Source organism: Artemia sp. Qi Xiang Cuo, chromosome 12, assembly GCF_049724085.1.
Source record: "Artemia sp. Qi Xiang Cuo chromosome 12, ASM4972408v1, whole genome shotgun sequence".
NCBI lineage: Eukaryota > Metazoa > Arthropoda > Branchiopoda > Anostraca > Artemiidae > Artemia > Artemia sp. Qi Xiang Cuo.
In genome coordinates, this window is record NC_142805.1 from 57602764 (window position 1) to 57628129 (window position 25366).

General features: G+C 34.0%; 2 protein-coding genes across 2 annotated transcripts in view; one reads left to right on the forward strand and one right to left on the reverse strand.

Moving 5' to 3' along the window:
• The window catches only part of fy (fuzzy planar cell polarity protein-like protein), a 64408-nt gene extending 42821 nt beyond the window's left edge, over positions 1-21587 (reverse strand). The window contains exons 1-2 of the mRNA XM_089097949.1: positions 21470-21587; positions 435-556 (exon numbers count right to left, since the gene is read on the reverse strand). Of these exons, the coding sequence (XP_088954075.1) occupies positions 435-556; positions 21470-21571 (224 nt within the window). The 5' untranslated portion in view covers positions 21572-21587. The remainder of the gene's footprint in view (positions 1-434; positions 557-21469) is intronic.
• Positions 21588-24234: 2647 nt separating this feature from the next.
• Mcr (macroglobulin complement-related) overlaps positions 24235-25366 on the forward strand; it is a 205527-nt gene continuing 204395 nt past the window's right edge. The window contains exon 1 of the mRNA XM_089097665.1: positions 24235-24534. Coding sequence (XP_088953791.1) covers positions 24422-24534 — 113 coding nt within the window. The 5' untranslated portion in view covers positions 24235-24421. The remainder of the gene's footprint in view (positions 24535-25366) is intronic.

A 25366-nucleotide genomic window follows, 5' to 3' on the forward strand; every position in this document is an offset into this window, starting at 1 on the left:
CGAAATTCGAACTTCAGCGTAAAGAGCAAGGTATTGACGGGGGGGCGAACCCCGTAATATATGTAATAATTTCTGTTCGTTTTAAGTTTTAATGTTGCTCCTTACTTCCAGTTGCAAAAACTTGTGTTTTTCATTAAATTCTACCAGATAAGATTGCCAGAGTTTTATCACATTTAAAAGTAAATTTTACGGAAATATTTCTGGTATGTTCCATTTAATTAACCGTTTTCTTCAAAGCCCCCCCCCCCCATAAAAAGAAATACTTTGTATAGGAATGCTTATGAGATCCCCATGACAGAGTAATAAATAGGTACAAGATAATACAACTGAGGGATTTGGAAATTTGACTGATTTTTGCAAAAATCAGATTTAATTTTTGTAAAAAACTAAGGAAATTTGACTTCCCTATTCCAAGAGCAAGAAAAATATGTTACTTGTCTTTAAGCTGTTTCCAAAGAGTTTGGGACATTGCTCCTTTGGCATTTTGAATTTCAGAGTTGTTTGAGGAACAGTATGAATATACGCCAAACAAAGTACCAACCACGGCTAATGGTAACTGAAAAGAAAATGTCATTCAAAATATCATATTCACTTAGTTTCTTTATAGAACATTTTTATATTTTTTAAAACGTATATTATTACATTTTACACAAATTTTTTATTTTAATTACATAACATCAACAAAACAGGAAAGAAAATCACTGTAATTACCAAGATTTTTGCAATTTTGGATTTATTAACATTCCAATTAAAATATATTTCGTTTTCAGTAAAGAAAAAATGACACTCTGGTCTTTAGAAGGCTTAGGGGGCGTTAGCACTTCTCCTGTCTATGGTATTTTCTATTCATTTTAAGTTTAACTTGATTGTTCGTTGCCTCAAAGCCACATTATTTACTGAATGACATTTTACAGTACTTAGCAATTAAGGGTTTTCCCCCTCTACAATTTTGTTATCTATATCTTTTTTATCTAAACTTTTTGATCTATTGCAATTTTTTTGTATCTAAATGCAATCTTCTTTGAGGATTGAATTGTCCAGGAGGAGGGGAGATTTTACGCAAAAGGAACTTTTCATGGAGGAATTATCCATGGAAGGGGGAATTTTCCATTATAGGGAGGAGCAGATTTTCCGGCATTATTTGAAAAATGATCAGAAATTAATTTTAAAAAAACACTTTTTTCCAACTAAAAGTAAAGAGCAATATTGAAACCTAGAAAGAATAGAAATTATTCAGCATATGAGGGGAATTACCCCCTCCTCCATACCTCACCCTTTACGCTAAAGTTAAACTTTTGTCCCAAATCTCTCAGAATGACTCTTCAAACGCAAGGGCCCTTTAAGTAGGATACGAAGCATTTTTAAAATACTAAAAAACTTTAGCGTGAAGAGTGAGGTATTGAGGAGGGGGCAGCTCCCCTCATATACGGAATAATTTCTTTTCGTCTTAGGCTTTAATGCTGCTCCTTACTTTCTGTAGCAAAATTGTTTTGTTTTTTTATTTACTAAACCTAAAATCAGCAGAAATAAAATCCTATAATAATTCAAACTTAAAATGACCAGAAATCACCATTGAAAAATAAATGAAACCCATAAGGAACAGAAATAAAAAAAAAATATCGTATAAAACACAAAAATAATAGACATTGACTAATAAATATGTTGTTTTTCTGCTCTGTTACAGTTTTAATATATCAACGAACTCCCCTCATATACAGAACACAAGTTGATGTTATGCAATTAAAATGAAAATTTTATGTAAAATGTAATAATATACATTTTTAAAAATATAAAAATGTTATATAAAGTAAATTAAGTGACGTCATTAAGTAAATGATGAGGCTTTGAGGCAACGAACAATCAAGTTAAACTTAAAACGAACAGAAATTATCATAGACAGGAGAAGGGATAACACCCCCTAAGCCTTGTTCGAGGGCAGATCCTCTCATATACAGAATAATTTCTTTTCATCTTAAGTTTTAATGCTGTTCATTACTTTCTGTAGCAAAACTGTTTTTTTTTTTTATTTACTAAACCTAATATAAGTGGAAATAAAATCCTAAAATAATTCAAACTTAAAATAACCAGAAATCACCATTGAAGAATAAATAGAACCAATAACAAACAGGAATAAAAACAAATATAACAGAAACAAAAATATCATGTCAAACACAAAGTTAATAGACAGTTACCAATACATATGTTGTTTTTCTGCTCTGTTAGGGATTTAATACATAAAGGAGAGGAAGCAAACTCAGTTATTCCATAGCTGAGATTTAGTTCTATCCATCAACTGAATTTATTTATCCTTTTTTTTATTTGGTGTGCAAGGTCTTTTAGATTGAAAATACATTTCACATTGTGTCGTCTGAAAGCGGTTTTGCCGAAAATAACAATTTTTGACGAAACTGAGTTACAAACGCTATATTGTGTAAAAAAAAATATCCTTCGAATGGTCTAATTGACATTGTTGTAAGACGTCTCTAACTGCCTGTATTTTGCAGTTCTTCTTTGCCGAATCACATATTTTTCGATTTCTTTAAAGCGGTTTTGCCGAATGGCATACGGGATTATAGCATGGTCCGTTTTGCCGAAAGTTGCTGATTTGCTGAACGCGACCTTGGATAAGCCGAAGGCGATCTTTCTTATCTTAGTTAACAATATGAACTTAGTGATGCGATGTTTGTGAAGAAAAAAGGGTGGCTGAAAAAATGGTCATGAATTATCTGAGGAGGTCAAAACCTCTCATGCAAAACATGTGAAAGGAAAACCAGAAATCAAAGAGGATAGCGGTAAGGACAGGGCTTCGGATGACCCGTATTTTGACTTGATATGGAAAACGTTTTTCTTTGCCAAAAGAGGATGTTTCGTCCTTTTTTTTACAATTAATTAAAAAAAACTTTCCGAAAAATAAGTCTTTCAAAGAAAAGTAAAGGCCATTTTAAACTTAAGCTCAGCAGATACAAACATCTTTTAAAATTCAAAATCGAAACGACCAGAAATTACTATTAAAGAATAAATGAAACCTAAAACGAACAGAAATTAAATAAACAATCATAGCAAAAAACCTACAACAAGTAATACTATAAATGAATAAATAGATCTTAAAACGAGTAATACTAAGATTGAATATCAAAATCAAGCTTAAAACGAAATATTCCTATTGGAGTATAAATGAAATTTAAAACGGACAGAAATTAAATAAACAATCAATGCAAACAAACATACAATAGATATTGATGTAAATTAATAAATAAATATTAAAACGAGAGAAACTTAAAACCAATATTCCTATTGGAGTATAAATGAAATTTAAAACGAACAGAAATTAAACAAACAATCAATGCAAACAAACATACAATAGATATTGATGTAAATTAATAAATAAATATTAAAACGAGTGAAACTTAAATTGAATATGCAAATCAAGCTTGAAACGAACAAAAATTACCATAAACAAGAGTTTGGGTATCACCTCCTTCTCTCACTGTAAAAGTCTAAAACCTATTGACGCTTTACTGAAAACCAATTTTATGGCAAATATTTTATTTTGTACTTAATATTGAAAATAAACATTAAAATTATAGCAACATTTTGAACTGATGAGCTTTCAGCAATTAATATCATTATACATCAAATATTCAGTTTAATTTCTCAGCTCTTTTTAAAGCTGTTCAAGACGAATATAGTTTCACTACAAACAAGTGTTTGGATACTGCCTCCTTCCTTAACTGTAAACAAAAAGCTTACTGCGTCACTGGCGCTTAACTGAAAACGAATTATATTAAAAATATTTTCTTTTCCAGTTCTTACAGCATTGAAAATAAAAATAAAATTATAGTGAAATAAATTCTTGAACGGATGGATCTCTCAACAATGAACATCATTATACATGAAATATTCAACCTGATGTTGTTTATACTTTCCAAGACTGTTCAAGACGCATATAGTATTCAGTAAAGTGCCAATGACGCAGTAGGTTTTAGACTTTTATAGTGAGAGAAGGAGGTGATATCCAAGCTCTTGTTTGTAGTTATTTTTGTTCGTTTCAAGCTTAATTTGCATATTCAATTTAAGTTTCACTCGTTTTAATATTTATTTATTAATTTACATCAATATCTATTGTATGTTTGTTTGCATTGATTGTTTATTTAATTTCTGTTCGTTTTAAGTTTCATTTATACTTCAATAGGAATATATTTTTTTCGTTTTAAGCTTGATTTTGATATTCAATCTAAGCATTACTCGTTTTAAGATCTATTTATTCATTTATAATATTATTTGTTGTATGTTTTTTGTTATGATTGTTTATTTAATTTCTGTTCGTTTTGGGTTTCATTTATTCTTTAATAGTAATTTCTGGTCATTTTGAGTTTGAATTTTAAAAGGCATTTGTATCTGCTGAGCGTAAGTTTAAAATGGCCTTTACTTTTCATTAAAAAATTTATGTTTCGGAAAGTTTTTTGTTAATTAATTTTTGTTCGTTCATAACCGCAAAAAGTTTCAAGTTTTTCAAAACGCCCCATTAAAAAATATACCTTAAAAAAAAAGATCGAATGCTAATAAAAGCATCAAAACTAATACCAAGGCTAGAGCATGACAGTGACAAAATGGGTGTTTGTACATCTCGAAGTTTTTATTATCTGACTATTTTTCACAAAATGGCTATCTCAAAATTTTTATCAGATGGGTTTGGGGAAAAATCGAGTGTGGGGGGGGCTAATTAACCTTCCGTCTCTTTTGAATCTTTAAAAGTGAACTAAAACTTTCTATTTTCAATCAAATAAGCCCTCTCTGAAGTTTCTACGAGCATCCCTTCGATAAGAACCATATATATCCCCAGAGTATAGCTTACAACGCCTGTCCCTGGGCTAATTGCCCTTCGATCTCTTTTGACTCTATATAAGTAAACTAAAACTTTAGATTTTAAATCAAATGAGCCCTCTCTGAAGTTTATACGATCATCCCTTCTAGAAGAACCATATATCCCTCCAGGGCATAACTTACAATGCCTGTCCCCATGCCCTGGGGGGTTGTGTCAACCCAGAAGTTTTAATATCTGATGTTTGAACTATTTTTCATTTTATTTTATTTAGGCATTAAATTTTTTATTTGATGCACTTGGGGAAAAGGGGCATGGAGGGGGGGGGGGGGGCTAGTTGCCCTCCCATCTCTTTTGACTTTCAAAAAATAAACTTGAAATTACACTTTCCAAACAATTGAGCCCTCTTTGAAGTTTATACGACCATCCCTTCCGTAAGAACCATAAATGCCCCCAGGGCATAACTTACAACGCCTGTCCCAGGGCCCTGGGGGGTTTATACCAATATTAAAAGAATCCGTTCATTAGTTAATAAGAGATTTCCAACTCTCTAGTTTGCCAAAGCGAGAGCTTGGCAAAAGCTATGTGCAAAATCATGTAAAGTGAATCTTTGAAGAGGTTTTGGAAAAGAAAATAAGTGTCAACAAACTAAAGTTAAAAATCTATATAATTTTTTTTTTTAATAAAATGTCTATTTCAAAATTTTCATCAGATGGCTTTGGAAAAAGAAGGCGTGGGGGAGGGGGATTAGTTGCCCTGGGATCTATTTTGACTATTAAAAATTGAACTCGAACTTTTAATTTCCAATCAAATGAGCCCTCTCTGAAGTTTATACAAGCATCCCTTTCATATGAACCAACATATCCCACAGCTTAACTTACAACGCCCGGCCCCGCGACCTGGGGTTGTGTTGACACCTGAGTTTTCGTTATCTGACTTTTGAACAATTTTTAACTTAATGGCTATCTAAAAATCTGTATCGGATACATTCGGGAAAAAGGGGCGTGGGGGGGAGTTCTTTTGAACAATTTTTAACTTAAAGGCTATCTCAAATTTTGTATCGGATGCATTCGGGAAAAAGGGGCGTGGGGGGAGGTAGTTGCCCTCCAATCTCTTTCGACTCTCAAAAACTGAACTAGAACTTTCAATTTCCAATCAAATAAGTCCTCTCCGAAATTTTTACGAGTATCCCTTCCATAAGAACCATATATTCCCCCAGGGCATAACTTACAACGCATGCTTTTGGGTGCTGGGGGACTGTGTCGACCACGGAGTTTCCGTTATATGATCTTTGAGTTGTTTTTAAAAAAATGGCTATCTAAAAGTTTTTATCGGATGGGTTTGAGAAGAAAATGGCGTGGAGGGGGGAGGGGAGGCTAGGTACCCTCCAATCTCTTTTGACTCTTAGGAATTGAAAAAGAACTCTAAGTTATCAACCAAATGAACCCTCATCAAATTTTGGACGATCATACAGTACGCAAGAACACGTATATTCCGCTTGAGAATAACTTGCAGCGCCTGCCCCCGGGCGCTGGGGGTTGTGTTGACACCTGAGTTTTTGTTTTATGATCTTTGAATTATTTTTAACAAAATAGCTATCTAAAAACTTTTATTGGATACATTTGGGAAAAAAGAACGTGGGGGCGGGGGGGTTGGTTACCCTCCGATATCGTTTGACGTTAAAAAATGAACTAGAACTTTCAATTTCCAACCAAATGAGCCCTCTGAAGTTCATAATAGTACTCCCTCCTTAAGAACCATACATGCCCCCAGGGTATAACTTATAATCCTTGCCCTGAAAACTGTGGGGGAAGTATCCAGCTCAAAGATATAATTTAAAAAACTTTCGACTACGTTGAACAAAATGGCTATATCAAAATTTTTAGTGGTTGGTGTAGAAAAATAGTGCGCGAGAGAGGGATGCCACTTGTTTTTAGGTCACTTATGACTATTAAAAAAGGCACTAGCCATTTAAATTTCTAATCAAATGAGCCCTTTTTGAAGTTTCTATGATCACGCTTTCTATAAAAAAAAATTAAATGCCCCCAGGGCATAACTTACAACCCTTGCCCTGAGTTCTGTGGGGGGGGTGTCATCCTAAAAGACCTAATTCCCTGAATTTTCAAATACGTTGAACAAAATGTCTATCTCTAAATTTTGATTGGATGTGTTTGGGGAAAAGGTGGGCGTGAGAGGGGGGTTAGTTGCCCTCCAATCACTTTTGACTATTAAAAAGGGCACAAGCCTTTTGAATTTCCAATCAAATGAGTCCTTTTTGAAGTTTCTACGACAAAGCTTTCTATAAAAACCTTATATGCCCCCAGGGCATAACTTAAGACCCTTGCCCTGAGGGCTGTGGGGAAGTGTCATCCTGAAAAACATAATTGCTATCTGGAAACCAACTACGCTGAACAAAATGGCTATCTAAAATTTTTTATTGGATGTGTTGAGGGATCTGGTGGGCGTGGAAGGGGGGTTAGTTGCATTCCAATCACTTTTGACCCTTAAAAAGGGCACTAGAACTCTCGATTTCCAATTAAATGAGCCCCCTTTGAAGTTTCTCCGACGACCCCTTCCATATGAAGTGCCTCTGGGGTAAAAAATAATACTAATAAATAAATAAATAAATAATATAACATTGAAGCCGTATGGCCTTTACTATAGGCAACGCTATAGCATTGCCTCTAAAAGGAAGATTACTTGCTTTAACTTAACTGCTATTCTTACCTTTCGCAGACATACATGAGAGCTAATCAAGAAAGTTTATTGTTGTTCGTGGTCAGAATGTCTTGCTGGTAGAAAAGGAAATGATATTGCCAGTGGTCTTTGTGCTATCCTTGATAAGGTTTTTACTACCTATCCTGACATCAGAAACTTGGTTACACGGTCAGATTCATGTGTGCCTCAAAATCGTAATCAAATAATGAGCTACATGGTGCAAGACATCCTGAAGAACCATTCACACTTCCAGAGTAAAACGATGAAGTATTCTGAGCCTGGCCACTCCACAATTCAGGAGGTCGATGCTGTTCACAGCGTCATTGAGAGGTCTGTGAAGCACAAGGAAGTCTTTTCGCTACTAGACTTGACAATAAAGATTTTGATTGTTCGGCCCCGTGACCTGTTTGTCATTATTCAAATGACCAACCAGAAGTTTTTTGATCACGCCAAAACGTCCAAATACTATAAGTATAGCTTAGTGCCGTTTTCAAAGGTGAAATTATTACAGTAAGGATTATGCAAAAGGGTGTTCAACAAAATTTCGTTTTCAGATACTACTCCTTTTGTAGTGCTGATTGCACCAGAGGCTAGGCCAAGGAGACTATTGCCCCAAGTGTCAGCAGTGAATGTTGTGGAAAGGTTGCGGCCTCCTGTACCTTCAAGTACAGTAGTTGAGTTGCCAACAGCAAAAATAAAAGACGTAGAACCACTTTACCGTTTCATGCCAGCAGAAGATGTGGCATATATGAAAAGTCTTATTAGAAGTTGTAACAGAGCTGAGGTACCTAGTACTTCAGCTGAAATTACAGCGTGTCCTGAAGCAGCCTCTGCCGTTAATGCTCTGAAGTTAAAACCAGAAATTATTAACTGTCCAGTTAATTGTCAAAATTAAAATTTCTGTATCAGATGAAATACGTTTTGCTGAAAGTCGCATTTATAATTCATGTTGAGCCAATTCCGTTTTGCCTTATCTTACCTATGTTCCTGAATTTAAAGGTGGTTTTGCCGAAACTGATATTTATTCCGTTTTATCTCAGAAAAGCCTTACCTTAGGCCAATAAAAACAAGCACAATGATATAAGTGATTTTTCTTCTTAATTTTGAATCAAAAATCAACGCTCTAGCTATAGCCGATTCTGATATACAAATGTCAAAATTTTCAAACTCGTTTTTCTCCCGTTTTGGAAAAACAGATTCGACAAAACCGCTTTCAGGTGACGATTGGTCAAAAATGTTGAAAGGGGAATAATTTTTCTATTATTAAGCAAGTTGAAATCATTCTTCAAGACAAAGCTTCAGGGACCCCAAAATTGTGGCTTGGCAAATTGATAGATCCAAGGCTAATGAATGGAATCATTTAAAATTCTTGTCGTTCTGGTGATTGTCAAAGTTGCTCGCTTGTAGGAAATTCGCATGTTTCAGAGAGAATACATACTTTAAGTAATTGCCAGCGGTAGGCCTACTTGTGGTTTAATATTAAACTGATGAAAATTATTTCAAGAAATAATGCTTTATAATATAAAAAATGTATTTTCATATAGAAAAAAAGTTAAATTTACAGCCTTAACCCATTGTCTCAACCCATAATTTACCAAGATAAAGGGTAGAAAAAAGTATTTGAACTTATCATGCATGCTAGTAATACCTAGATATCAAAGCTATTCATTAAAGCTGTTTATGAATGTCAGATCAAAATGCAGACATCATAAAATAAGGGAAGGTAACTACAGATCTACTCCAAAAGAAAGTGGACAAGAGAATATGTAATCAAGTTTTGATGATCAAAACTTCTTTATGCCAAACTTTTATGGGGTATAGACATTTTATACTTTTAAACGTTATATCATGTTGTAAGCTTTTATAAAGCTATTTTATTTTCTGTGTTTTCAAATTTAATTCTGTTTTTGCTTCTTCATATACTACTTAACACTGGAGAGAGCTTGGAGCCCAGAAATAAATTTTATCCTTGCTAAAATTTTTATGTGTTCTTTTTCCATGTTGTCTCACTGGCAAAGAATTGTCACTTTGGTTAACTTCCTTTAACATTTTCTAGGTTATTCTTCAATCTTGAATAAGTATCTTTTCTTTTGGATGTATTGAAAGAGGCATTTAAAGAGGTATGTGCCCTCTGCCAGGAGCAGAGGGTTAGGCAATGGCGGGAAAAAATGATAAAATCTTTTCTCTTGTGCAAGTTTATGCAAAGCTTTGTAGCTTTTGGATGCACATATTATATTATCATTTTCTAATTTTATTTAATTTATTTATTACTTCTTAAGTCAAGAAATAATACAAGCTTATCAAAACAATGTTTTGATAGTAAATTATTTTAAATTACACAAAATTTTTGAGTTCTAAAAATAAAAAACCTCCTTCTCATCCATTAGCTAACTATAAAAAATTCTGAGACCACATTAGCTAATCATGACTAAGCCCATGAAAGGTCTAAACCTCTGCACAACCATCCTCAGCGCAAAAGTAAAAATAGAAATACAAACAAAAGTCCACAGGACAATCAAACCGTTCGTGGTAATAAACTGTAAGTAAGGAGCAATGCAGCACAATAGAAACCAAAACTGTAAGAAACAGAGTTTTGATAATAATAGACACATCAAAAGAATCGCATTTTGATGCTTATTCAAAATATATAAAATTCACGAAGTTTAATGTTACTCATCAAAAGTTACAAGCCTGAGAAAATTTGCCTAATTTTGTAAAAAGGGGAGAAATACCCCTAAGAAATTAATTGATATTAATGATAATAACACCATGAGATTCAGAATATCAGAGAACCCTACTGTAGAGTTTTCAAACTCGTATATACAAAAATGTGGAATTTTGAATTTTTTGCCCAAAGCACGATCATGGATGCCAGTTTATTGTTTGTTTTTTTCCCCAGGGGTGATCATATCAAACCAATTCTCCTAGAAGATCAGGAGAGGGCTCATTTAATCGGAAATCAAAAGTTCTAGTGTCCATTTTAATGGACCAAAAATATTGGAGGGCAGCTAACCCCCCTCCCACCTCCTTTTTTATCCAAAATTGTCTGATCAAAATTTTGAGATAGGCATTTTCTTCAGCATGGGCGAAAGAGCTAATAACTATGTCTTCAAGGATGACTTGACCCCCCCCCACAGCCTCCAGGGGAAGGGCTGCAAGTTATGAACTTTGCCTGTTGCTTACATATAGCATTGACTATTGGGAAATATAGTTTTTTTTTGGGGGGGGGGGGCACTTCTGTTGGGGGCTGCTTACGTGGGAGGATCTTTTCATGAAGGAGTTTTCGTGGGGGAAGGGAATTTTCCATGAGAGAGAGATCCGGATTTACATTAATTAAAAACTATCAGAAATTAAATTAAAATCAAATTTTTTCAACTGAAAGTAAGGAGCAACATTAAAACTGAAAATGAATAGAAATTATTAGGTATATGAGGGTGTTGCCCCCTCCTCATTACCTTGCTCTTTACAAAAAAAGTGTTTTTTTTTTATTGGTAAAAAGCTTTTTATTCTAACTAAATAGTCCTTGTATATCAGGAGCCATTCTTAAATATAGAACAAAAAGTTAAACTTTAGCATAAAGAGTGATGTACTGAGGAGGGGGCAATTCCCTCATATACGTAATACTTTCTATTCATTTTAATTTTTAATGCTGCTCCATACTTTCAGTTAAAAAACTTTTTTTTTATTAAATTTAAGTAAAAACACCAACCTTTCTTTTTTCTTGCTAGCTGTGTGTATCCTCATTTTATGATTTTTCGTTTATTATGATCATTTTATTATTTCATTTTATTTTATTATTTATTAGGATCTTTTTCTTTGTTATGATTTTTGTTTTATTAGTGATTAGGCAGCTTCACTTACCTTGGTAGTATTATTAGTAAAGATGGTGGGAGCAGTGAAGATGTTAAATATAGAATAGCCAAGGCTCAGGGTGTTTTTTCACAGTTAAAAAAAAGTCTAGAAAAATAGGAAGATAAGTCTGCAAACCAAGATTAGAATATTAGAAGCTACAGTGATGCCAGTGGTCAAATATGGTTCTGAAGCATGAACGCTCCGAAAAGTGGATGAAGCTTTGCTAGATGTTTTCCAAAAAATTGCTTACGGATTGTTTTAGGTACCCGACTCACTGACTGTATTTCAAACAATAGGCTATACGAAAAATGTGGTTCAATCCCGCTTTCTAGGGCTCTAGTGAGAGAAAGGTTGAAGTGGCTAGGGCACGTTGCGTGGATGAAGGATGACAGATTGCCGAAGATTGTTCTTTTTGGCGAACCATCTAGGGCTAAACGGAAAGCAGGTCGTCCCCGTCTGGGGTGGGAGGACGTCATAAAGAAAGATTTAAAGGAAATGGGAACTTCGTGGGCGGGTGTAAAAAGGGTAGTAGTGACACCGTATATTTTTGTCATTGAATAAATTGTATACCATGGATAATAAAGGAGGTGTTAATAAGATGAGCTTAAATCCATCTGAATGCAAAACATGACTGCTCTAGCGCTTCTATCTGCCTTTTATATGGTCCACAGGCACAGGGATTTGTTTCAGGGGGGGGGGGCAAATCCTTCAAGCTCATTATTCTGTGAGAAAATTATGTGAAAATAAAAAAAATCATGAGATTTTTTTTTTTGGGGGGGGGGGCCCTGATGGTCCATACTCTATCCTGTATTCATGTCAATACAGAATACAGTTAATATAATAGGTGCAATAATGCTAATTATAATAATACATGTGATGCATCTTATAAAAATAATGCAATACATGTTAATACAGGTTAATATTCAGTTCTCAGTTCTGAAGGTATAAGACAAACTCAGTTCTACAGTCTTCTACATTTTTTTTTTATGGATATCACACTGAAGAATTGAACTTTACCTTAAATTTGACAAGAATATATTAGCATAGATTTTTGTCTTCAAATAACAAATTTCAACAATTTTAGTAGGTGGTGCATAAATTTTGCAATATTCTTTGCAATCAGAAACTGCAGATATTGTATGCTTTCTCAAACACGCTGATGATCTTAAGAGCAAAGTTAGAGACATGAGAGAGAGGAGTAAAGCTACATTTCACCAACTTTTTACCAAAGCAACTGAACTGCGTCAAGACTATGAAATCAGCTTTAGAATGCCCAGATGAGCTCCAAAACAAATATATAGGGATAATTACGGAACAGCATAAGAGGATCCTGAAACGTATTACTGACTTTCTGTGTTTATCCCATAAATTGACTGCTTTCTGCAGCAGCTGCATCAGCAATTTGTTAGTCTCAAAAAGTTTCTGGAGTCACTGCAATACCTGCTTCCCCAACACTGTATTTTGATCAACAAAGAATAAACAAAGGATATATCAGATACTCTGACTAATTTTTGGTATTTTGATGCAGACAGCTGTAGAGGAAGCTTGCAACCTGAGTTAGCTCTGCAGAGTAGATGGTGGATACAGTCAGGAAAGTTGGCACCAAAATATTTAATAGTGTGCTTTAAAGAATGTGATAATAGCATTTTCCCCACTCTACATCAATTTTTAAAAATTGGTGCAACAATTCCTGCCACTATAGCTATGTGCAAGCATTCTTTTCTTACCCTGAGAAGAGTGAAATCTTATAACAGGAGTGCCTCAGGTCAAGAACAGCTTAATGGATTGGCCTTATCATCCATACACAGGGATGTTCCAGTCAATGCAGAAAACGTTTTGGATAAACTAGCCCACAAAAAAAGGTGTAAAGATTTTATTTTATAATTACATAAAATAATTTATTACTTTTTTACTCTGAGAAGTGTGAAATCTTACAGCAGGAGTGCCTCAGGTCAGGAACACCTTAATGGATTGGCCTTATTATCCATACACAGGGATGTTCCAGTGAATGCAGAAGACTTTCTGGATAAACTAGCCCACAACAAAAATCCGAAAGATTTTATTTTATAATTTCATATTTACAGTATTGTCTCAAAAAAGAATGTACCTTATATTCTAAAAACTTTGTTTCCTTTTTAACCAATACTACCATTTCTAAGTCAATTCATCCATCCCCCTCTGAAATTTATCATTGGATTCACCCCTGAAACAGACTCTTTCCCAGCACAAAACCATGGTGTCAGTGTTTTGGAATAGACAGGGTGTTTTGTTGGTTGACTTCATGCAACAAGGAATCACTATCAATACACAAGCATACTGCCAAACCCTCAGAAGGCTCTGCAGAGCCTTCACACAACACACAGTTCACAACAAACAGTGTAAAAAGTAAAACTTTTTTCACTGTTTACTTTTTTGAAATAATCTTTCATTGTGTACTTATCTTCAAATGGACCTTACTTAAAAAACACCCATTGTACATGCAGCACCTTGCATGTACCTTGAAGCAGCATCTAAACTTTTTTTTTAATGATACCAGTACTGATTTTTTTTTCAGTATCTTTTTTCATTTAGTTGACATTAATTGATGTTTATTGCTTTATTCATTTGCATTTGTTCTTATTTTTTCAGGATTTCTTTCTCTTTTAGTTTACATTAGTTAATATTCATCATTTTTTACTCTATATTTATTGTTATTTTTGTCATGTATTTTTTTTTTGTTCTTTTACTTTACTTTTCTGCCTTAAATGTGTTGAATAAACACTTCATATAGATAACAAAATATCTCCTTACCATTAAATGGTAGGTTATTAAAGTTTTCTTACTTTTAACAATCAAGTAGACAATATTCTAAAAAAGAAAGAAACTAAGGTGTTGGTTTAAACTTCCCTTTAAAGACAAAAAAAAACATGCAAATGAAACTATTTTTTTTTTCAATAAATTAATTTGAAAATTAAATAGTCTGTTCTTAATACTTTTTTCTCTTTTAATTATTTTTCTTTTTTTATTCTCAGCACTCATGATGTGCTGCCCACGGCGCGCCGCCCCTCCATCGGTTTTAGTATTTGGTAAAATTTTTGCCAATGGCAAAAATTTTGGCAGAAATTTTGCAAAATTGCCTGAAATTTAGCAAAATTCTTGATTTCTGCAGAAAATCTGGCATAAATCAGGTAGCAATTTGGCAAAATTTGCGAAGATCGCCCCCCTCCCCCAATGAAATGAGTTTTGGGATGCCCCTGGTGCCTAAGCAAAACTAGTTACAGTACCCCCTCCCAACTCAAATATAAGCAAAAAAAGCAAATCAAAGTGAAAAGTATGATCAGCAGGAAACCCCTCAGCTGCAGCAATCCCTAGCCAGAGTGACCAGGGCAGCTGCCTTGGTTGCCCCCTCCCTTTGAATGGCTCTACCCTGAGACAGGACAGAGCAACTCTGATCCCTCTTATACAGAGATATAGTAAATCTAGTTCTATAATGATTGACTGTTGAGCAGCCTAATCCTGTCTGTCAGAACTCAGCTATCCTCACAAACAAATCTATCATTCAGAAAGTTTTGTTGATCTGAAGCTTCAACCATCCATACTCAAGTGTGTTGATAGGCTATGGTGCTCTTTGAAAGAAAAGCTGCAAAAGGTCAGGGATGAGGAATATGTACTTGAAGAAATACATTACTAGATTCCTCTTCCTTGAAACTTAAAAGCATAAAGACTACCTTTACCATTTTTATCTATGCTGCCAAGGTGTATCCCCATTGGTTAGAGACTTTCCATTGCAGAGCCATGGAGATTGAAGCTGCACATGAAGATTATGAATCAAGTAATAATTCAGATAAAGAGGACCTCAAGCTGGCTTTAGTCTCAGATGATTTATAGCTAAATCAGCACAGACATGTTTCCCTTTTTTATAATTTTTCTTTGTTTTAATATTTCTTTTGTTAAATTTTATTTTTCAATTTTTGAAATTTTCTCAATTGTTCCATTGTGTAATTTTGCTTCTTTTGCATCATTTTTGTGGAAAAGGGCAATGGGTTATTCTTTAGTCAAATTATCTAGTTGCTATTGTTGTGGTAAAGCAAAGTCTATTTCACACACAAAAAAAAATGTACTTTTAAAACAAACATCAGGAAAATTTTTGGGATTAGAAAGACTCTTGTAAATTCAAATACTTATTAAATTAGATTGTATGCATTTAGAACAAATGAATCAATGCCTTTTGAAAATATTACTTTAAAGTAAGCCTAATAGGGTAAATTAGTAGTTTCCAACATAATTTAGCTAGGATGAAAGTGAACATATTACTTGTTGGTCTTTTTTATACTCTTTTATAATTAATAATTCCTTGTGGGGGAAATTACATTTTGAGCCCTTAAAGGGTTCAAAACAGCCAATAGTAACCAGAAGTTTAAAACAGATTATAAAAAAAAATCTTGTAAGTGAAAAAATTGCTATTTGCAGCTGATTCAGGAATGGTAATTATTAGTTTCCTTAGTCTTAATAATAAAATGTCATTTTGAAAACAAATTTGCAAAAAAAAAAATTGAAAAGCCAGAAGCCACTCAAAAATGATGTCAGTTTTGTTTTGACACATTTTTGAGGGGTTTGAGGCTCTGCTTTGAAAAGTTCCAATAAATTGGTGTTCAAAATACAATTTTACTATCAAGACTAAGGAAAATAATAATAACCATTCTTGAATCAGCTGCAAATGACAACTTCTTCTCACTAGGCAGTTTTTTTCTAAAAACATATTTTTAAACTTTTGTTTTGTATGGACTGTTTACCTATTGGGGCCTTGTCAAGGGCTCAAAATGGAATTTACCCCAGAAGCAATTATTGAATCATGAAAGAGCATAAGAAAATCCACCAAGTGATATATTCACTTTATCCTTGCTAAATTATGTTGAAAACTGCAAATCTATGCCTAATGGATTTGACTATGAGTTTTAACTTAGCCTATAATACAGCCTGGTCTGAAAATTATGAACAATGTAATAAGTTACTTTTTAAGGCCACTTTAAGAGATTAAAATGTAAGTCACCCAGAAACAATTATTGAACTTTAAAAGAGCATGAAAATGCATCAAGTGATGTATTCAATTTTATTCTCACCTAGCTAAATCATGTAATGTTTATATTAAAAGACAATTCAGGTAGCTAAGAAGCAAACTTATCTCTATAGTAAGAATTGCATCCTAAATCCAAGTTTAACATTCATTTGCATTGGAAATGAACTTATCCCCACCCCTATACATAATAATAATTTATTTACCCACCATCTACAAAAGATTACAGTGGATCAAGGAAAAATAAAAGGACAAAGCTATATACACCAATAAAAAGAAACACTTAAGTTAACATTGGAGAAAAATGTTGTATATACCAATTCAGGGTATATTCCAATTCAGGATATATACTTGCACATTAGGGGAGTGTGGCTGAAGTTCATTTCTGATGCAAATGAATGATAAATTTGGATTCAGGATACAAATCTGATGGTAAATTTTCAGCAGTTCATATTATTGACTTACAAATAAAGTAAACATACTACTTGATGCCTTTTTTATGCTCTTTCCAAATACAATAATCATTTTTGTTGGAAATGAATTTTACCCCCCACCCTTATCAGTGGCAGATTCAGAGGAGGGCATGCACCCCTTTCCCTAGCATAGTCTAAAGTAGTGTAATTTACTTAATTAACTCAAGTTTGTGTTAATTAAACTTGCTCCTAATGCAAGTTTATTGGAACAACCTATTTTGCCCCCCCCCCCCTATATATGCCAATTCAGGGTTAGGTTAGGTTGGGTTAGGTATAGCCTAACCAAAACTACAGACCCATCAGTCTAACCTCAGTGGTGGCAAAAACCCTTGAGTGGATTGTAAATGGTGAGATTCTGACACATCTCCATACCAATAATATACTTTCCTCCAACCAGTATGGCTTTCAGCCAGGAAAATTGGTTGAGACCAATTTCCTTGAGACATACAGCATCATAACAGATCACCTGGAGAAAGGAATCCCTGTGGACCTGATTTTACTGGACCTAGCCAAGGCTTTTGACAAGGTACCACACAACCATCTCAGATTGAAACTTATAGCAGCAGGTACCCATGCTGACATGATTGATTGGGTCATGCACTTTCTGACTGGTTAGACTCAGCAGGTTCGACTCTTCACAGCTAATGGTAACAAGGTTTTCTCTGAATCATGTGATGTTGTAAGTGGAGTCCCCCAGGGTACTGTTTTGGGCCCTACCCTATTCCTCATATACATCAATGATATGGTGAATGGAACAGAAAACAACATCACTCTCTATGGTGATGACTCCAAGCTGTTTGGGCCTGCAAATCAACAAAGTCTGCAGTGTGACCTTTGTAAAATCCAAACATGGGCACAATATTGGCTACTTGAATTCAACACATTGAAGTGCAGTGTCCTTCACTTTGGAAGCAACAACCCCTATCACCAGTATAACATGTCCAATCCCAATTCACTGGCTGACTTAGTACTAAAGACAAGTCCCAAAGAAAGAGATCCAGAAGTGATGATAGATGAACAATTGAAGTTCCACAGCCACTGGCAACAAGCAGTTTCATAAGCAAATTCAAGCCTTGGTCTCCTCAAACACACCATAACCAGCTGCTCCCATACAGTCTTTCTAAGGCTCTATAAGGCTATAGTTAGGCCTGTTCTGGATTTTAGTACATGTCTCACCTCCCCTTCCTATAAGAATGATACCAGTCTAATTGAGGGAGTTCAGAGGCATGCCAAAAAGTGCATAGCTGGCCTATGAGATCTCCCATACAACAAGAGACTGGAACGCATGCAGCTGCCAACACTTATGTTCAGACGCTGCCATTTTGATATGATGCTGACCTACAAGTATAATGCACAACCAAATAACCCCCTTTTTTCCAAACATTAATTAAAAAAACTTTTTCCACATAATAAGTTTTTCAAAGAAAAGTAAAGAATTTATTAAACAAAAAATCAGCAAAACTAAAATCAAATAATCTACCAAGCATGAAACTACCACAAATCAGCATTGATAAATAAATGAAACTTAAAATGAACAGAAATTACAATAATTAACCAAGTCAAACTCAAAACAAGCAGAAATTAACATAAGTTGGGTGCAAAACCCCTATGCCTTCCCAAGGCCAGAACAAAATTTGCACTTTACTGAAAAAATATAAATGTTTTTATTTTTATAACTTTAATAAATCAAATAATATTAACATTTTGATTACTAAATATCAGTAGGTTGTACTATATTTGATACTATATTTAATTACTAATATAGTATATATATATTAAACTGACAATGCACTTTCATTTGTATTTTTTCAGTAAAGTGCAAATTTTGTTCTGACCTTGGCAAGGCATAGGGGGTTTTTCACCCAAGTTATGTTAATTTCTGCTCGTTTTGAGTTTGACTTGGTTAATTATTGTAATTTCTGTTTGTTTTAAGTTTCATTCATTTATCAATGCTGATTTGTGGTAATTTCACGCTTGGTAGATTATTTGATTTTAGTTTTGCTCATTTTTTGTTTAATGGAGTTCTTTACTTTTCTTTGAAAAACTTATTTTGTGGAAAAAGTTTTTTTAATTAATTTTTATTCATTTTATACTGACATAGTCTTTTCAGGGAAAAAGAAAATAATACTTTAAATCTTTTCATTTTCTAAGGCTTTATAGTTTGGCCTGCTATCTGTATTCTAGAGAAAAGTTTTCAGCAATTTTTAACAGCATACAACCTTTTAAAAATATGGACATAAATAGTAATGTTTAATTTAGTTTCATAGCTCCTCTGGTTGACCTGTAATGGAAAACTTGATACCATTTGCAAAAAAAATCTGTTTACTTTCTTTGATAGCTTGGATACACTTACACTATTTGGATTTGCTTAATTTTTAAGAGCAGAAGTAGCCCCAAATGTTTGAACATAATACCCTCAGTCGTTCTTGGGATACTGCTGAGATACCTTATCGGGAATTAGCATTATCACAGTGCATTTTAATTTAATCTTAAGTCAACATTTAGTTTTTGAACATACAAAAATCGGATTTTAGGAAGACTAAAATCTTTTTTATAAATCATATTCAACAACTTTCTATATAAACCTTATATGCCCCCAGGGCATAACTTACAACCCTTGCACTGAGGGCTCTGAGCGGTTTATCATCCTAAAAGACCTAATTTCCAGAACTTTCAACTACGTTGAACAAAATGGATATCTCAAAATTTTGATTGGATGTGTTTGGGGAAATGGTGGGCATGAGAGGGGCGTTAGTCGCAATCCAATCACTTTCAACTATTAAAAAAGGCACTAGCCCTTTCAATTTCCAATTCAATGAGCCCTTTTGAAGTTTCTACAACAACGCTTTCAATAAAAACTTTATATGCCCCCAGGGCATAACATACAACCCTTGCCCTGAGGGCTGTGGGGGGAGGGGTTGTCATCCTTAAAGACTTAATTTCCAAAACTTAACTACGTTGAATAAAATAGATATCTAAAAATTTTGATTGGATGTGTTTTGGGAAAAGGTGGGTGAGAGAGGGGGGTTAGTTGCCCTCAAATCACTTTTGACTATTGAAAAGGGTACTAGTCCTTTGAATTTTAAATCAAATGAGCCCCTTTTCAAGTTTCTACAATAAAGATTTCATTAAAACCTTATATGCCCCCAGGGCATAACTTATAATCCTTGCCCTGAGGGTTGTGGGTGAGTGTCCTCCTTAAAAATATGTGTTCTATCTGGAAATCAACTACCCTGAATAAAATGGCTATTTCAAAATTTTTATTGGATGTGTTTGGGGGACTGATGGGTGTGTGGGGGGGGGCTAGTTGCCCTCCAATCACTTTCGACTATTAAAAAGGGCACTAGCCCTTTGAATTTCCAGTCGAATGAGCTTTTATTGAATTTTCTACGACAACGCCTTCTTTAACAGCCTTATATACCCCCAGGGCATAACTTAAAACCCTTGCCCTGAGGGATGTGGGGGAGTGTCCTCCTCAAAAACATATTTTCTATCTGGAAATTAACTATGCTGAACAAAAGGGCTATCTCAAAATTTTGAATGGATGTGTTTGGGGGAATGAAGGGCGTGAGGGGGGGGCTGGTTGCACTCAAATCACTTTTGACTATTAAAAAGGGTACTAGCCCTTTGAATTTCCAGTCAAATGAGCTTCTATTGAAGTTTCTACAGCAACGCCTTCTTTAAAAACCTTATATACCCACAGGGCATCACTTAAAACCCTTGCCCTAAGGGAAGCTGGGGAGTGTTCTCCTCAAAAACATATTTTCTATCTGGAAATTAACTATGCTGAACAAAAGGGCTATCTCAAAATTTTGAATGGATGTGTTTGGGGGAATGAAGGGTGGGAGGGGGGGCTGGTTGCACTCAAATCACTTTTGACTATTAAAAAGGGTACTAGCCCTTTGAATTTCCAATCGAATGAGCCTATTTTGGAGTTTCTACGACAACACCTTCTATAAAAACCTTATATGTCCCCAGGGTGTTATTGAGTTAGGAATAAAGTGAATACACCATTCAATGCCTTTTTTTTATGCTGATTATAAATATAATAAGCATTTCTATCGGAAATGAATTTCAGCCCCCCCCTATATATGCCAATTCAGGGTTAAGTTAGGTTGGGTTAGGTCTAGCCTATATAGGGGGAGGGGCTGAAATTCATTTCCAATAGAAATGCTCATTATATTCATAATCAGCATAAAAAAAGGCATCAAATGGTGTATTCACTTTATTCCTAACTCAATAATATGATTTGGTAGATATTGACCTGTTATTAGGCTATAGTGTTTAGCACAGAAGATATTACACATAGGCTAGGCTATAACTTTTACCAAACAGGGCTGTTGTTTGGGGGGGGGACAGATGCCCCCCCTTCAATAATTTTGAGAGAAAATATTATTATATAGCCCATGCCCCTTGACTATCCAGATATGGGCCCCTTTTGCCCCCTCCCATAAAATGCTTCAGATTTGCCCATGTTACCAAATGGCCTAGAATTACAGCTTAAGTCCAAGTCCTAGCCTAAACCTAATCCACATAAAATTAGCATATTACAGGCTTGTTTTTGTAACTGTAATTGAATACAGGTATGCCGCTTGAATTTATCAGCACTATGTCAAACTGGATGTTGGGAATGTGTTTATTGCCATGATTCATGCTGAAACATGCTTCATAATTTTAAATTCACCGCGAAAGGTCAAGGAAATTTTAATTAGAATGCTGCAATGCAACTATTATTAGGCGAAGTAGACACCTCTCATTACCTTAGCCTCTAAGTTTTTCGGTAATCGATAAAAGTTTTTATCTTCAAGAAATTAAAAAGAACATTAAGGAGAAATCGGAAATTTAAAAGAAATATTCCAAATCTAGAAACAAATAAAACGATGCTTTACTTTCAGCCAAGAAGATTAAAAGCCTGTAGTCCGTATAGCGAATTTTGGAAAAAAATAAGAGAAAATTACTTTTCAATACAGTATAAAATTTCGTGTTTTATGTAGCTTCATGACTTCGTATTTCGTATGTAAGCCCCTCATGGAAAAAAATTTGGCTTTAGTTTTGTCACAATTATCAGCATTACAAAAAAAGCTTGCATTAAAATTTATACTTAAGATAAAAATATAAATTAATGTCCAGCAAATCTTGCCAAATTTGATAATTTCCATAAGTGTAACATTTCCATTCCTGCAGTTATATAAACTATTTTTCTCACAGTCACTGTAAGCAAACAACCTTTTAAGAGCGGAACAATAGTCCTTTTCATAAACTCTTTAGTCTCTCTGAAATTTATGATATTCTCTAAGAAAAAAAATAGTTGGCTATGCTCTAAAATTTTACGGTAATATTAGGTCAACTGTAATTCAATAACTAACGACCATCCTTGAAAAATGACTAAGCTCTTATAAATATTTTTTCATTTAGTAAAAATCCAATACCAGTTGCACTTTTCCATGTATTTTCTATTTCTTTCACAGTTATTTGCTCTACTTCTTAAATACAAAACCAAAATCAAGAATTTCCGGAAAGGATAGCTCAATAAATATATTTTAGTACCCATCAGCAGGATTGTCGCTACATTATCATAACGAGTTAAAAAGTTGTTCATAATAACGATCCAAAATTAAATTAATGTTATACATGTTGTTCCTTAACAACAGGAGCAACACTAGGAGCTTTATTAAGACTCGTAAAGCTTGAAAAAGACTCATATTAACGAAACAAGAGGTATTCTTTTTTTCGTCAATTTGGACTAACTTTGCTAAGTTCAATTAATGACCATTCACAATGAGATTTTTACTACAACCAACATTTAACTAGAGCTGATTTGAACCATTCAGATTTTTCATAGAATTTCCGAAGATAAATACTATGAAGAGTTCTAATTAGCTCAAAATTATGCTAGCTAATTCTCGATAGTAGTAAAATCTCACAGTGAATGAGCCTTTACAATGGAATTTGGTATTCTAAAAGCCAATTTGAGTGCTAAGTTTGGTCTCCTTTTTCTCTTTTATCAAGATAATCCTATCTTCCAACTGTGTTTTCACACAAAACAGATGCTGTGAAGGTCGCAGCTCTTGCAAAGAGATAAGATAAATAATACTGCTGCTTGATCTTATAAAAAGAGAAACAAGTAAAATCAAACAGATTACCGACAGTAATGCACTTACTCAAATTACAATCAAAACAACCCTCCCAAGAAACAACATTAAAAGAAAATAAGAAAGAGGCTATGAAATTTATTACTGCTCGGTTCTACTCAGACAGTTTGATTTATTTTGTTTCAATGTAAATTCAAAGTGTTCAATAATTTTATCGACATATCAATCCTGACCAATGAAAATGACTAGCTAGTCCACTGACTGAAACAGCGTTCAGATTTTATAATTTTGTGATTTCATAATCAAAATCATGAAGTCAACAGGTACGATAAAAAGAGGCCTGGGTCGGGCTTACGAATTTTGCTCTTCCTCAAGTTCCAATTCAACAATCATTAATTTAATTAGCTTCTACATTCTACTGATAATTTTCAATGTTTGCTTCAAGAATCTGGCTTATGTTTAAAAAAAATACGCATAGTCTCGACACAACAAGTTCCATGGTACAATCAAACATTTTATATCTGATGTACTTTCAGAGTAGCGTAAATAAGATTTAAGACCTATTTCAATAGTTTTCTTGAGGCAAAACTTGGTATCGGTTTCGTTTTTTTTTGCAAAATACATGAGCTAGGTTTTGGCAAGAATAATTTTTAAAAAAGAAACTGAACTTACAGTAAAAATGATCAAAGTATTTTTTTAGCGCTTACTAACCACTCAAAAATTATTAAAAAATAATTTCTATTGCAACTATAAAGACTATATTCATTGGTCAAATTTAATATATTTTCTTTAACGACTAAAAGTTGAATATTTTGAAATCACTTTGTAAACTAAATAATTAGTAATTATTTACCAAGGTTGAGAAATCTTTTCCTTTTTTTTAATTATTGAAGATTAAAATTTTGACTTAACCTTATTTATTTGATGTTTTAAAGACAAAAGGGAAAGGAGATCCAGACCTGAAAGCGTAGAGGAAAAAATTTGACCTGAAAAAGATTTTCCCGCTTTCATTGGTCTATCTGCTTTCTACATTGTCTGACTCTTGGTAAGTAAAAATGGGATCTTATTAAACTGGTCACCCCCAAAAATTCTTAGCTCCGTCGACCATTTTATTTGGTCACGGATCAAATAAACTTATCCTGAACGAGGCTCTTGGATACTTCGGTATCGGAAGAATATACGTAGATTTAGAATTTCAATTTGACTAGTTGTGAGGGAAAGCAAAGTGAGCTGAAACTGGATAGTTCAAATTTGTCATATGGTTCTTAATAAAAAGAAGTATTTGAGTGCCCTTTGTTCAGTTGCATCCAGAGTACAAATAGGCCTACTGAAGAAAATAGGCTAGTGAATAAGGCCTTTCTCAATTAGCCTACAATCCATGTTTAGTGCCTTTGAGTGATAAGTTTACAATATGAAGTTTATATTTGAGTGTTGGTCACTTACCCTTTTCAGTTGTTTTGCATTTGCACAGTTCAAAGACTTTGGATTTCCTACTGAGAGCAACAGTATTGTATTTGGAGAGGCGTAAGTAACCCAAACTCTAAAATTATGTAGGCCTAGACCTAGAAGTTTTGGGTCAATGTTACTTAGCTTGTGTTTTCTTTAAATTATTCTCCTTTTGGTCTCCTTTCTTTTACAAAAAATTGGATTTGTCCTCCTTTTTGTGTTTAACAATCAGTATTCTACAAAAGGGTATAGCCTAGCCTATGTGTAGTTTACTACATAATTTATCTAGGATGAAAGTGAATAGCTTACATCTCTTGATGCCTTTTTACAGCCTATGCCCTCTCACAGGCCCCAAAAGGTAGCCTAATACAGTCTATTGGCTAGCCTAGTAACCAAAAGTTTAAAGACATTTTATTTATTTGTTTATTTATTTATTAGTACCAAATTACAGTAAGCTTTAACAAGCTTATTGCTCTAAACAATTATAAAAAAGTCTATGACTATGTTGACAACATAACATAAACATACAGCAACTGAAACATACAGTAAACATACATACTGGGAACATAATAACTGAAACATGCAGTAGCATACCAAACTAACTCAAACATATCTAATAATAATTGAAACATACCAAAAGTTGTTATGTTGATTAAGGTTTGATTTAGGGGCTTTTGCAAAGGAAATATGTTAAAAAAACAGGTAAAATTCTACTTTAACTACTTTTGGCTATCTTGAAAGGAGGTTGGTTAGGAAAATGAAACTTTTAGGGATAGATCTACAGGCTAAAGAATGTCCCGGGAAGGTATTTTGAAGTACCTACCTCCACTCCTCCCTCTAGAGGGTCCTGACCTTTGATGACCTTTAAAAATCTGTGTGTTATAAAACTGAAACCTTGTAAAATAGACCT